The sequence below is a fragment of the Paracoccidioides lutzii genome, assembly GCF_000150705.2.
Source record: "Paracoccidioides lutzii Pb01 unplaced genomic scaffold supercont2.12, whole genome shotgun sequence".
Taxonomy (NCBI): Eukaryota; Fungi; Ascomycota; class Eurotiomycetes; order Onygenales; family Ajellomycetaceae; genus Paracoccidioides; species Paracoccidioides lutzii.
In genome coordinates this window covers 349,311-363,326 of record NW_015440958.1, presented here as the reverse complement: position 1 = coordinate 363,326, position 14,016 = coordinate 349,311, and the positions used below count along the sequence as shown (strand labels likewise).

Below are 14,016 nucleotides of genomic sequence, written 5' to 3'. Positions count from 1 at the left end.
TGTGACTATTCAGTTTCTCCGGAGTATTGAACTGAACGATAATAATCCATGAAACGATTCATCCTTGCACAGAAAATAATTCAGCATCAGGCCCTTTTTTTTTAAAAAAAAAAAAAAAAAAAGAAAAGAAAAAGAAAGTTTGGCAGGCGGCCAGGGCTCAGGAACATTTTCCCAGGGGGTTTAAGCGAGCCCACTTCCGACCAAGGAACCATGAACTCCTGTTGAACCCCCCTCAGGCCCCAAGTAACGATGTTGACTGATTGACTGAGTCGTTGGACTCGTGGACCAGCTGGATTTGCAGAGCGACTCCAGCCTGCAAGTCATAATGGGGAAGAACCAATCGCCATTCCAGAAAACGCTGGACAAGCATCTGCTGCCCCATATGACAGGCGTCCCGCGCACATGCACGACTGTTGAAGCAGAATAACATAATAAGGCTCCTCGGGATCTTCCTTCATCCTGATATTCCAATTTCCAAGTTATGCTTGTAGCTTGGCACTAACACGCCCGCGTTTCCTCAGGGGTATGGAGTCGCGGAATTTTCGGGGGGTGGGTTCGAAAGGATAAACCGACCTGCACCAGGTTTAAAGCTCCCCTCAGTCAATCTGGAGGCAAAACCTTGGAGGTTGGATTGCTTCATCAGTCTCTCTTTCCTCACCTGCCGTCTGCCGTCTGCCGTCTGCCGTTTATTCTTTCCATTCCTTTATGTGTTCGATCACTCATTCTCGGGCACATTCTTTCGCATATTTCGCCGGTTGCGAGTTTGGAATTCGTGGAGCTGAAGCTGCATGCAACTTTGAATATATGTCCCCTCGTTAAGCTTATGGTGTCCGGTAATATGTTTCTTCAACAAGGTTTGGGCTTGCTGGCCCTCATTGCCTCCGATGTCCTAGCTGCAACGTGAGTGGAGGATTCCAAAATTCAATTAGATATCAATAAATACGTTGTACTGACGACTTGGACAGAGTTCCTCATGGAAAGCACCACAACCCCATCAAAGGTGCATTTGGAAAACGTGAGTCGTCAAACACCACAGAGATATACGACTATGTGGTCGTGGGATCTGGCCCGGGAGGTGGCCCAGTGGCATCTCGACTTGCCCGTGCAGGGCACAGAGTGCTGCTGATTGATGCGGGCGATGATCAGGGCGACTCCATTCTGTATCAGACGCCAGCTCTGCATTTACATTCGACTGAATATGCCCCAATGCGCTGGGATTACTGGGTTAATTATTACCCTGACTTCGAACGCCAAAAAAAGAATTCCAAGTTTACCTATAGAAAGGAAAATGGTCAAGTTCACGTCGGGCAGAATGCGCCTTCTGATGCTAAACCTTTGGGGATTCTATATCCCCGTGCAGGCACGCTAGGAGGCTGTGCCTCCCACAATGCAATGGTCACCATCTACCCTCATAAAAGCGACTGGCTTAACATTGAGACCATCACTGGTGATGCATCTTGGTCTCCTGATAACATGCGGAAGTACTTTCAACGTCTTGAGCGGTCACGATACGTTCCCAATGGCTTTGTCGGCCACGGCTTCGAAGGTTGGCTCGAAACTACCGTGACGGACTTGTCTCTAGCAGCCCAAGATCTCAAACTCCTCTCGCTGGTTATTGCACTTGGCACTGCAATGGGAAATAGTGTCGGAAGCCTGATCACCACGGTGACTGGGCTGGCTGGGGTTCTGCTTGGTGATATCAACGCGGACACTCCGCTCCGTGACTCCACTGAGGCCGCGTATCAGGTTCCCCTTGCAATCAATGCTCCTGACTATAAACGAAATGGGCCCCGTGAATTTATCCTCGATACGGCCAACGCAGTTAATGAAGATGGTTCTCGAAAATACCACCTGGACCTTGCACTCAATACCTTGGTGACCAATGTTCGGTTTGATACCTCTGGTAATAAGCCAAGGGCTGTTGGTGTTGATTTCCTCAAAGGCAAAAGCCTCTACGCAGCGGATCCCCGCGCAACTGGTGCGGAGGAGGGAATCCCAGGTAGAGTCACTGCAACCAAGGAAGTGATTCTCTCTGCCGGGGCTTTCAACACCCCTCAACTCCTCAAACTCAGCGGTATTGGACCCAAAGAAGAGCTTAAGAAATTCAATATTCCAGTCCTCGTGGACCTCCCCGGAGTTGGCCAAAACCTCCAGGACCGCTATGAGACTGGTCTTATTGCAGAGACCCAAAGCGACTTCTCCATCATTTCCAAATGCACTTTCCTAGCCACAGACCCAGATCCATGCCTCGAGCAGTACCAAAAGGGCGTTGGGTCTCTCGAAAAGGGAATATACACATCCAGTGGCCTTGCGGTCGGTATCGTCAAACGAACTTCCGCATCCGCTGGTGACCCGGATGTCCTCATATCCGGTGCTCCGGTCTGGTTCCCCGGTTTTTACCCCGGTTGCTCCGTTAAGGCTATAACTGATGCTCGTCACTGGACGTGGATCACCCTCAAAGCACACACGCGCAACAACGCTGGAACAGTCAAGCTACGCTCCAGAAACCCCCGGGACACGCCCGTGATTAACTTCAACTCCTTCGACTCTGGCGTCACGGCTGACGGTGCAGACGAGAAGGACCTGCAGGCCATGGTTGAGTCGATCGAATTCTCGCGCAAGATCTTTGAGAACGTCATCCCTCTCGATGGGACTTTTAAGGAGGTCTGGCCGGGCCCAGAGAGAGCTAACAACACTGAGAGCCTCAAGGAATTTATCAAGAACGAGGTTTGGGGCCACCATGCGTCCTGCACCTGTCCCATTGGTGCCGATGGTGACCCCATGGCAGTATTGGATTCCAATTTCCGCGTCCGTGGCGTAAACGGCCTCCGTGTCGTCGATGCTTCTTCTTTCCCTAAGATACCTGGCTTCTATATTTCATTACCCATCTATATGATCAGCGAGAAGGCTGCGGAGGTTATTCTAGAGGCAAAAAGTGGATCTTAGACGACAACGAGGGCGCAATTCGAGTCATGTTGAGGGACAATTCATTTCCTTCGAATTATAGTTTGTATACTTCCTTTCCTGTGAAAGATATCGAGATCGACTCTCTCTGTTTTATTTGAGATACCTGTCTCACTTAGCAATGAGCGTATACCTGGACTGTATTTTGAAGTGTATATTAATTCATTACTAATTTAGCCACAGCTTTACTCTTCTTTCATGTACGCCGAATGGCAATCTTTCTTTCCCATCAAAGAATAGAAATATGAATATAAACGCTGATGTTAACGCAAAGGGTCGTTGCAGCCAGCTGTCAACTGATTTACTAGTTGTGCCGCTACAATGCAAGTAGTAGGTAATCTATAGATAGACCAATGCATCAAGCCAAAAACCAGTATTCATTCAAATGATATAATTTAATAGCAGTCATTGAAGCACTGGACAATGAGTGTTTTGTATGGCTTGTTCGAGGATCATCGAAGGCGTTTAGTTTGTTGTTCCTGTATGTCGGCAGAGTCAAATCTACGTTAGTGATGTGATTGCCAAGACGAACGATGCTGAGCAGTTAGTTAATTAACTAACCATATCTGGTCCGACTAGTTACAACATCTCCGGATCCATCCCTCTCATCGATATGAAAGATCCCAGCTCCTCCTCACACTTAGTATGGTCTATCATAGGACATTCGTTCTGTACTATAATTGGACTACTATGGATTGGAGTTTGGTGTAACTACCTTACCGCGGTTCATATTATCTCATCATGCGCGTTCGGGTCCCTCCCCTTGGATGCGCTTCCGCGAAAATACACCCCGATGACTTGTGTTCGACTTTCAAAGATCTCGCGAGATAATATAATTTTGTTAATATTTTCGCTAACAACTGTGTGAAGGTTCTCTTTTTCTTTTCTTCTCCTGATGTCTGTTGCTTTATCTTCCCTACATTTCAGGACATGTGAGTCGGGACGTTTTTAGAACCCCTCGTCGTTGCGATTATTCATATTGAGGGAACCCGAATCAACCGATAATCGGATATACTGTCCATACACTCAAAATGTTGCACGCTACTGCCCAGAATTGGATTCCAATTTCTCTGGCCAAAAAACTAGACAGCGTTGAGGACGGACTATCTGCCCGTCTCTTTACAAGAAACAGATTATTGCCCGGTCCACCCTCTGTTTCCCCGTCGCCATCCTTGCTCGTTGGATCAAGAGCCTCCTTGCAGAACTAGATAGATTGGGTGGTGGTCGTGGAACAGAGAAGTTAGAATACTGCATATAACCAGGTCTCGGAATCGATGGTTTAGTCGGCTACTTTGGAGATTTCCCTTTTTGTTAGAATATTGGATATTGGATATTGGATACAGGTTTATTGGATTAGGATCCCGTTTGTATTTTCCTCACAGTCAACTCTAGGTGAAACCGGCTAGAAGCTTTTCGGACTGACCGTTTCTAGATGTATCAGCTTGGGCGATCTTTCACTGCAGTCACCCTTAAAGCTGGAGCAGCGAATGTTGCCCGGGAACATGCTTTACAGATATTACAATTAGAGGAGAATCTCCATATCTTCCGGGAGGCAGAGATGCTTCCTCTGATAGTCAATCTTCATGCTTGGACTAACAGGCTCTATTCTTTTATCCATATGCTTAGAGACGATCTCCTTTCTCATTTGGCTTTACTACTGCTGCGCTGCTACTACAAGATATCAGCTCAAGGCCATCATCGGAGCGGTTCAGTTGCGGTGCTGCTATGTATCAAGCTCGCAGGCGGACCCTAGCAGTACAACTTGCTTGTATTTTTGGTATTCACTGTGTGGCCGTGTATGCCTCCTCGCCTGCTGAGTGACCTAAGGGGCCAGTTGATGGAACTTTCAAGGAGCCCGTGGATTGTTGACATTATTTATGGGGCTTTTGGCGCAAGCAGTGTCTAGACACAGATTTTGCAATCACTATGGTCAGTGTTTTCAAATATCTATCGCTGATGTGATGTGTACTTTATTTAGAACCCTCATTTTACTTATCTTTCAGCCACATGCCGTCTCTGCATCTTGGATGCTCGTTCATGATCGCATTTCCATATTGACCTCTCTGCATCTTGGATACTCGCTCATGATCGTATTTCCATATTGGCCATCCCGCTTCTCCCCAATCAACATCTATCTACTTACTCCCATGCCTCCCAACCTTTTACTCTCCGTTTCTTTATTTAGAGTTTATTACCCATCATGGCCCCGGATTGGATGTCCTATTCTTGGGGCAATTTACTCCTTCACCATCCTCGTTGCCGTTATCGCTATTGCTAATCATTTCGTTCTTGATGCTTTTGCAGAAGCCGTTGTTTGCGGATTAGGATGGCGGGGGAATCCCATTCCTGTAAACCTCTTTCCTCTGGAAGATTACCTTTTCTACCTGTTGAAGACCCATAAGCCGGAACAAGGACCGCTATATCCATATGTCCACTCCCCGCTTGTCTGTGAGGATGCAGATGAAAATTATGCCGGGATGCCATGCGTTGATGTATTCTCGGTGATTAATGCTTTCTTTGGGTTTCCGATTGGCTTCATTTTCCTCGACTTGGTTTACGGTGACTCTCCCGGATTATGGTCACTGGTGTTTGTTTATTCTTTGTCTGTTCAGCCAGTCCTATAGGTTGTCTAGAAGGTGCTCCTTAGCCCTAATAGATATTTTACAGAACGCCATGCCATTTCTGTTAGCATTGGTTCCTATAACTGAAAATGTATTCGTTTTCAGGAGGACCTTACTCAGATTCTATGATTATCATTTCCCTCACTCTCCCTTCTTTTTCAAGGTCATATTTCTCTTCCCATAGCGCAGACCAACGCGGCTTTGTGCCTTGGTTCCCTACGCTGCATATTCCAATCCATGAAATGGACAGAGCTCTCCGGCTTGGAATATACACGAACGTGAGCTTGAATATTCACGTTTTGACCATCATATGGTAATTTTCCACTGATGGCATGGGAGATCTTTCGGCTGCTGCCTAGTGCTAAAAGGTATAGATATACCAGACGGTATGGCCAGCACCACAATCCGTTCTCAGATGGAAGTACCCCACATGACAGGCAGGGGTTTTAGGTGAGGAATACCACTCACTCTCTTCTGGATTCAAAATAGTGAACAGAACAACCCGGATGAAATCGACAGGGGCTGAGGGAACAGTTCTGGATGGCTGGCAATGTACAACATTCCGTGGATTTTACCAAAAGCTGTTGTGAGCTCCGGTTTGGCTTCAACCGTTTTAATGGGATGGGTACATAGGAGGAAGTAGGTAGACTGACACTTACACATACAGATCCGATGAGGGACCACCGGTTAATTTGTTAATCGCGATTAGAGAGCTAAGAGGGGTAGAAGTGGGAGATACAGACACGGACATGATGAGGTGATTGGACTGGCGCCGTGTTGATTTTTCCTTGGTGCATGTGTCAGTACCGGGAGCCTTCCTAGCCCTTGGCTCCATATCCCCCCCATCCATGGATAATTCTTTGGGCATATTCGCACGTACGGAACCGGAAATGCCACGGCCGTCTCAAGTAGATCACTGATTTTATTCTAGGTGAATAATTCCCCATCCACCACATTTGTGAATGGTTTCCTTTTGTTCTGCTCTTCTGGTATATCGCGATTGAATGTCTATGCTAGTATTTATATATGGTAACTACCTTCGAGCTGGAGGGGGGTATAATTTATCCATTTGAATCTAGAAAAACCAAATGCAGCGCCGGGAAAATAAACAAATATATAACGAGGGAAAGACACACATACACACTCACTCACTCACTCACTCACTCACTCACTCACTCACATATATAGATAGATCGGTAGATGGAGACTGGATTGATGTATTCCGTATGAGTTTCCTGATTGAATGCTAAGCGATTGTTTATGCTTCTTCTCTCCTTGCTTAGTTACCAAACGCATCATCTCTTTTTCAACCTCAACTTTTCCCTCTGCATTTACTCCCTCCTGTTCGCTCGCTCGCAAGAGATAACTGCATTTCCTCTTCTGCTCTGTCTGGCATCCTGCTAAAGACGTAATTGTGGTAAAGGGATACCCGCATTTATTTTCACGTTTATTCAAACCGCAACCGTGTCTGCTGCGGTGGCTCTGTATTGAAAATCTACTGCTGGGGTTGATGAAGAGATAGCGATATCTCCAGACTTTCCTATCGGGTTTCATGCCATTTTCATTGCTATTTTCCCTTTAGTGTTTACTTCTCTGTTCAAGTTTGTGTGCTGAATCTTCCTCTTTTTGTTTTTACTGTTTGAAAAGAGCTTGGGATTGTACTGGCAGCGAGTGCTGAGGAGAGAGTGTGGAGTGATCGTCGTCGTCCCTATCCACAGCTGTGGAGGAATCAAGGCCCACCAGGCGAAGAACCTCTCTGATTACAACATCGAAGAGGAGGCCACCCAAATAATCATCAATTAAATAAATCTAATTGATTGATCGACAAGAGGAAATAAACACAACCCGAGTGTTCCCTTTGCACATCAAGTCCCTCGGTTGTGGATGGCCGTTTTTTTTTTTTCACTTTTCCGCTGCCGTCTTCTTTCCACACACGCGTTTCCTGTCTCATGCCACGATCTTCGCGCACCCAGGAAAAATAATATTATCTACCGCCAACTCTCAACTTTCAAAACCTCGAACCCCCAACTCTTTTCCACTCCCACCCACCACGACATCCATCCTCCCCAATACAACCCCGTTGCCAACACCCATCGCCTGCCCATCACTCTTGACTTGACAGGCTACTTTGCCTCATCGTCCCCCGAATCCTTTGCATCTCCTGTTTTCATTTCGACCTGAGCGATTACCATCACCATCCATCACCATGGCTGAGGATGCGAACCCCGCTGCATCCCGAAGCGACGTGGCCCACGAACTCACACCATCTGCAGAAGCTCCCGCAAAGGCTCCAGAGTCTCTTCGTCCAGAGAAAGATGAACAGGGTGATGTGAAGCTTGAGGACGCGTCGGCCGGTTGGTCAACCCTGCTATCCCCTTTCGTCTTGCCCTTCGTCTCGCCCTTCGTCTCGGCGCAGTCGATTTTTTTGATCATCTCCCTTTTGGGGTGGGATATTATTTTTTCTCATTTTACTAACCTCTCATTGTCGCTGTACTAGAAACAGATGCACCTCCTGCTGAAAACCCTGAAACCCCCACCGCCGCCGGCGCCGCTGAAGAGACTGCCAAACCAAGCTCGCCCTCTGAAACGCCAAAACAAGAGAAGGGAGAGGGTCATGTTTCGGATGAAGAGACTGCTACAGCAGCTGCTGCTACTGCTGATGCGGCGGAAGGTGGTGCCAACGGTACACCCTCCGTGTCTAGGAAATCGAGCAACGGAAGACGCAAGTCGACTGCTGCCGCCGATAGTAAGGGGAAAAAACTGAATAAGAAGAAGTCCATGAACCGTATCACACACCTGGATGCGAAGCCAGGAGAATACTACACTGCTCGTCTGAAGAGCTATCCCCCCTGGCCCTCGATAATTTGTGATGAGGAGATGCTTCCACCTAGCCTCCTGTCAACGCGTCCGGTGACTACGAAACAGAAGGATGGCACATACAAAGAAGCCTACGACAATGGCGGCAAACGAGTTCATGAGCGCACGTTTCCAATTATGTTCTTGTACACTAATGAATTGTGAGTTGGGTTTGGTTTCCCTTTCCCTTTACACCTTTCTCTCTACATTTTCTCTGAGATCAATGTGTTGGAGTGTGTTCTCTTTATATGTGTGGTGGTGACTGGATTGAAAATTTGCAGGATACAGGCTGACGAAGGTGACTGATTTCTTTACAGTGCATGGATTCCAAACACAGAACTCACACCTCTTGACCCCGAGTCGTGCAAAGACGTGAGCGAGAAAGGAAAGACGAAGGCCCTTGTCGAAGCTTACCATGTTGCCGCAGAGAACCACGATCTTCAATACTTTAAGGATATGCTTGCTGACCACCAACGGGCATTAGAGCAAGACCAGGAAGCGCGAGAGGCTCGAGAAGCTGCTAAAGCAGCGAAGCAGGAGAAGAAAAAACGGAAGAGCACTGAAGTAGCTGATGAGCAAGATAACGAGGAGGCAGCAGATGCAGGAGCTGAGAAACGAAAGAGTGTCAAGAAACGGAAAAAGGATATCGATAGTGAAGCTGAAAGCGACAAGGTAAGCAGAGCCCCAGGATGTTTTGTTTAGTCGCGAGCATAGCCCGATCACCTTCGGGCGCCACTTGTGGGTGGTGCTTTGGCGAGAGAAAAGACAGTTGGCTAATGGGGATTCGTGTCATTTTTGGTCGCACACAATACTACAGCCTGCAAAGACCCCCAAGACTGCCACTAAACTCAAGTTGACAACCCCCAAGACCCCTGCGACCGGCGAGCCCGACAAGAAAGCTGCAACCAGACCATCCAAGGCGAAGGCTGCCACTGCGAAAAAGGACAAAAAGGCAACGAAGACACCGAGTGACGAAGGTGCTGTCAAAACTCTAAAGGAGCCTGAAAAGCCTCTCGACTCGCAGGCAGCCAAACTGAAGAAGGAGAAAGAAGGTAAACCATCTACAACTATCCATTGTTCCAGTTAAATTTTCACTGCTTTACCTTTCCTCATTATCTCAATTCTTCCAGAGTTATTATTATAATGGAGAGAGCGACGTTTTGTGCTGATTTAACTTTACACTCAGTTCTGTATCTTCGTCATAAACTCCAGAAAGGATTTCTTACACGTGACCAGACACCCAAGGAAGATGAAATGGAAAACATGTCCAATTACATCCAGAAGCTGGAATCCTATGCGGACCTGGAAGTCAGCATCATCCGCACCACCAAAATCAACAAAGTGCTTAAGGCCATCATCAAGCTTAACTCCATCCCCAAAGATGAGGAATTCAACTTCCGCGGCCGCTCCATCAACATCTTGAACAAATGGAAGACGCTGCTGGATTCTGATATACCCCCTTCCACGAGGGAGAAGGAAAAAGAAGAAGCTGAATTTGATACAAAGGCAAATGGCCACAAGCAGGTTAACGGTGGGAAAGCGGAGGAGGCGACTGAGGCGGATGATGAGACTGGTGGTGTTACCCGTGTAGATGAAGATGAGGTCATGCCGGATGCCCCGGAGCCAGCAACAGCGAATGATGAGATGTCAGGGATTTCTCCTGCTAAGGGAGGAGGGGAGGCTGTAGAAGTTGACGCCTAGTCTTTTGTGTGTGGGTTTTTTTTTTTTTTTTTTTTTTTTCCATTGCTGTATCTGTTCTGTTTGATCCTATTTTATTACGTTTCCATGTCTCTAAATTTGTCAATTTGTTTCTTGCCTTGTGTTCTTTGTGTTCTATGTGCGTATGTGTGGGTTGATTTGAAGTTTGAAAATCCCCTTCCTTTTTCGAGGTTGCTTTTAATCTTGATTGATTCTCTTATCCCATTTGTGGTCCAAATCTTTTTCGATTTTTACTTATTTAAAAGCGTCCTGCCACCCGAGGGCAGAGCATGGGTTGCATGTTGCATGCTGGAGGAACCATGGGTGTGTTCTGGGCATGTTGGAAGACCCCGGTTTGTCGGACCCGTTTGAAATGAAAGGGGTTTAAGGGGATACGAGGGATAGGGGACACCCATCTGCCAGGGTGGAGGACTGCGGGTTTCGGGGGCTGCACTCTTCATGAATGTCATTTCTCATGTACGGTAATGATTGTGCAAGAGACATTGGACAGGAAAGTTGAAGGAATGCAAACAAGGGTCATTCAGAGAGCGACGGGGATTGACTGGTTGAGTTGTTCGTTTGTTGGCTTGGTTGAGAGAAGCAGAATGAAAAGAGGTTGCAAAAATATCTCAAAAGATATGATTATATCCCTAACCAACCAATGAATGACGCAGAGAAATGAAAGTGGGAAAGCAATGAAGGTGGGTTTACAAGGGAGAAAATGGGATAGAGAGGACAGATTCACAACAATCTTTATTTTTAACACTTTTCTTTTCCTTTTACATAGTTAGCATTTCATTTATTTGTCTTTTCCCTGTTCATTTCTTCCTGATTTCCCTTTTCCTTAAAAACGTATGCTCTGCGGAAGACGGATGGGATGTAATTTGGGGTGGATTTCACATGTTCCTTGCCTCTTTCTGTTTTGTTTCTTCCCTTGTTACTGTTGACCTTTCGCTTTTCCCAATTCTGCTATTACCTATTAGCAACTGTTGATCTCTCGCTCTGTGTAAGCTATTAGTTACCTTAGTAAATTTGTTCTTCTTTCTCTTAACTCTTCCAATGCCTCTCCACCTTGCCTTCTCCGCTGGTCTCCTTTAAAACCTCTTTGCGTTTTTACTCTCCCTGTTCATATAGCTCAAGAAAAGCGAAATATTAAAATTCAATCTGTGATTCATGAATGATTTGGTCTTTCCTCTCTGAATTTATTTCATAGGAGGTATGGCATTCATATTCCAGGTGGATGATAATATTAGAATAGAAAATATATACAAAGGGAAGTGTGGACGATCATCATGAGAGCCGTGGAACAAAAAGAACTTGACTGCTACGATGTCCTAGCTCAGAGAATGTCTGGAGGGTATCCGAAACGTCTTGACTCTCAACTATTCCGTCCTTGTCGAGTGTAGCAGGTATTTCTAAAAGGAAAGCTTAATGGTCACAGTGGGCACATCCGCTTGTTATCTGCTGCAAAATCCTGGTGACCCTCAAGTTCTCGCTGCACGAAACGAGAGGTCCAGAATCCCAAAACTCAAGGCTCGAAGACCACCTTCTGCTGTCGAGCGACTGGATGGGCAGCAATGGCGAATGATGGCAACTAGAGAGAATGGCACATTCGAGTTTCATTTGCCTCTCGAGGTCACACCGGAAGCTTACTCCTCAAATACGTCGACCGCGGCGGATGGGAGGTTCTATACGCTCAAATTTAAGTCCGTTGCTTCTGCGATCCTTTGTGTAATGTCCCAGAATATGAGCGGTATGATTGCAGGGATGGTGAAATGCATGTTATGCAGATACCATTGAAGTTCTGAGAGTCCGTTTCGTAATAGGATGTAGACGAAAAGCTGCACGATACAATAGTCGATCAAGCGATCTTCCTGCCGACATTGCCTATCCCTCTGCCGACAACGCTGATCACAACATCTCCCGTTTCCTTTTCTCCGGGTGCGTCCCTGATTCCCAATCCAGGAGAACCGAATTTATTCAGGTCCCTCACGAACTGGATCATGGATTCATCAGCAATGACATGCCTTCCAACCTGCAGTCGTCCCACATCCTCAGAGCCCATCGCCATGAGTGTTATCATCGTTGGAGCCGCGGCTCGAGAGACACATCCACCCACTGAGATGGCCTCCAGGAGTTGGTAAGCACACCGTTTCCCGATATCCTCAGGAGGTTCTCCCCCGGTGGGTAAGGACGCTACGTCAGCGGAGAACAGACAACCTGTGGATGATTCGGCGACCAAAGACAGCCCAAAACCAATTCCGATCTTCTTTTTGTTCGATGTGTTATCTCTGCTTGGGGCAGGTACCAATGGAGCTGACGAGACATCTGAAAACACATAGGTGTCCGGACAAAGGGGATTCAGGATTCCTCGGGCGGCTTCGATCATTCTTGCGTTATGAGAACCAGATACACCTATGGCATATGCTACACCTCGTATTTTCTTTATTCTACCAGGGTTTAAGAGATGTATCGTCTTCGGGAGTCGAACCTGGTGACCGAAGACCAGCTGAATCTCTCCTCCTCCACCTCTCCCATTAGGTCCAGGGTTTGACCGTCGCAGGACGCGCAGTTCAATATTGTTGAAAATACCAAATTGAGAAAATAGCGGGAGTATAGCGGTTCTTACACTATCGATGGACATGTCACCGGTTGGGGTTGCGGAGGTGATGACACCGGGGCCCGTGAAGAGGATATTGAACTGGGCTTTGGAGAAGGGAGCGAGAAGGCACATTGGCAGCAGGAAGTAACTGATGCCACGGGCACAATTCGACGGAATCTCATGTTTTATGACGCCTCCACTTGCGCCGGATCCGGGGGCACTTCCTGTAATGAGCCCCGGTTTATAGAGGACAATTGTACCAGTGTACGAAATCTCCATATGCGAGCCATTGGTGACAGCTTCGAGGAGGCGTAGAAATGAGATTTCATGGGGAGCTAGACCAGTGTGGATGGGGTCCGAAGGTCGTATTTTAGAGATATGCACGGAGCGTCCTGTTAGGGTTGAGAGTACGAGGCGGAGAGTGAAATGTTTGTGGGAGGTGAAGCGGAGTGGAGGTTGCGGAGTGGCCATTTGAGAAAAATCGGGGTATATCAAATTGGAAGACTACTATCTATGCATGAGAAAATGCATTGAGAGGATATTATTTCAGCTCAAAAGTACAATCCACTTTCAATCTGTTGTTATGTTGTATCTCAACATGTTCAATTTCGAAGTTTTAACTTTCTTAAAGCTTTGGAAAAAGTAACGGGTTAATGTTGTTCCGGCCCAGAAAATCACTCGTATTTATCGTAATTAACGTACCGCTGTTATCAGCTTATCACATATAAAATCAGCCACTCCCAGACGTAATCTTCGTATTTCCATAACATACGAGGAATATCTCTTTAACATGTTTTTATCCATAGACCGGCATCAACAAGGATTATTCAACCGGGGCGGGTAAAACAATGCATCTATATTCCTGATGATGCGGATTCCCTCTGCATATCAAATCCAATCTCGGATCCACTCCTTCAATCATTTTTTCTGTATACACATTAAGCACCGCATCAACCAAGGGCCCCCCAAGCAGCAGTAGCAACAAGCAGCAACAATTTCAAGCGATAATGCTTCCCCCCGCGCTCAACCTGCCACAATGGTAAACATCTCATATATGCAAAACATGTATAATTATTTAATAAAAACCCAATTAAGAAATAAACCCCCCCCCCGCTTTGGGGGGGGGGAAAAAAAAAAAAAAAAAATGTCTGCTTTTAAAAGGAAGGGGTGGGGGCAAAAAATCCCGCTTGTCGAGGAGAAGGAAATATTTTTTTCCCCACCCTCGATGGAAGGGGGGGGGGGGGGGGAAAACACTCCCCCCCTCCTCAAAAAAAA

General features: G+C 46.7%; 6 protein-coding genes across 6 annotated transcripts; 4 read left to right on the top strand and 2 right to left on the bottom strand.

The window, feature by feature from the left end:
- Positions 1-838: 838 nt before the first annotated feature.
- PAAG_04761 (choline dehydrogenase) lies at positions 839-2,946 on the top strand (the record flags this gene model as incomplete). The annotated part of the gene is made up of 2 exons (XM_002793186.2): positions 839-900; positions 966-2,946. 2 exons carry the CDS (start codon positions 839-841, stop codon positions 2,944-2,946), a joined length of 2,043 nt encoding a protein of 680 aa, XP_002793232.2.
- Positions 2,947-5,111: 2,165 nt separating this feature from the next.
- PAAG_04760 (integral membrane protein) lies at positions 5,112-5,588 on the top strand (the record flags this gene model as incomplete). Its single annotated transcript, XM_002793185.2, has 1 exon — positions 5,112-5,588. One exon carries the CDS (start codon positions 5,112-5,114, stop codon positions 5,586-5,588), a length of 477 nt encoding a protein of 158 aa, XP_002793231.2.
- Positions 5,589-5,946: 358 nt separating this feature from the next.
- PAAG_11924 (hypothetical protein) lies at positions 5,947-6,453 on the bottom strand (the record flags this gene model as incomplete). The annotated part of the gene is made up of 2 exons (XM_015847488.1): positions 5,947-6,121; positions 6,251-6,453. 2 exons carry the CDS (start codon positions 6,451-6,453, stop codon positions 5,947-5,949), a joined length of 378 nt encoding a protein of 125 aa, XP_015702878.1.
- Positions 6,454-7,791: 1,338 nt separating this feature from the next.
- Positions 7,792-10,142, top strand: PAAG_04759 (hypothetical protein; the record flags this gene model as incomplete). The annotated part of the gene is made up of 5 exons (XM_002793184.1): positions 7,792-7,939; positions 8,083-8,602; positions 8,759-9,113; positions 9,259-9,493; positions 9,628-10,142. 5 exons carry the CDS (start codon positions 7,792-7,794, stop codon positions 10,140-10,142), a joined length of 1,773 nt encoding a protein of 590 aa, XP_002793230.1.
- Positions 10,143-11,570: 1,428 nt separating this feature from the next.
- Positions 11,571-11,939, top strand: PAAG_11923 (hypothetical protein; the record flags this gene model as incomplete). Its single annotated transcript, XM_015847487.1, has 1 exon — positions 11,571-11,939. The coding sequence occupies one exon, from the start codon at positions 11,571-11,573 to the stop codon at positions 11,937-11,939; it is 369 nt and encodes a 122-aa protein (XP_015702877.1).
- Positions 11,940-12,000: 61 nt separating this feature from the next.
- On the bottom strand, positions 12,001-13,212 carry PAAG_04758 (RNA-3'-phosphate cyclase family protein; the record flags this gene model as incomplete). The annotated part of the gene is made up of 1 exon (XM_002793183.1): positions 12,001-13,212. One exon carries the CDS (start codon positions 13,210-13,212, stop codon positions 12,001-12,003), a length of 1,212 nt encoding a protein of 403 aa, XP_002793229.1.
- Between the last annotated feature and the right edge of the window lie 804 nt (positions 13,213-14,016).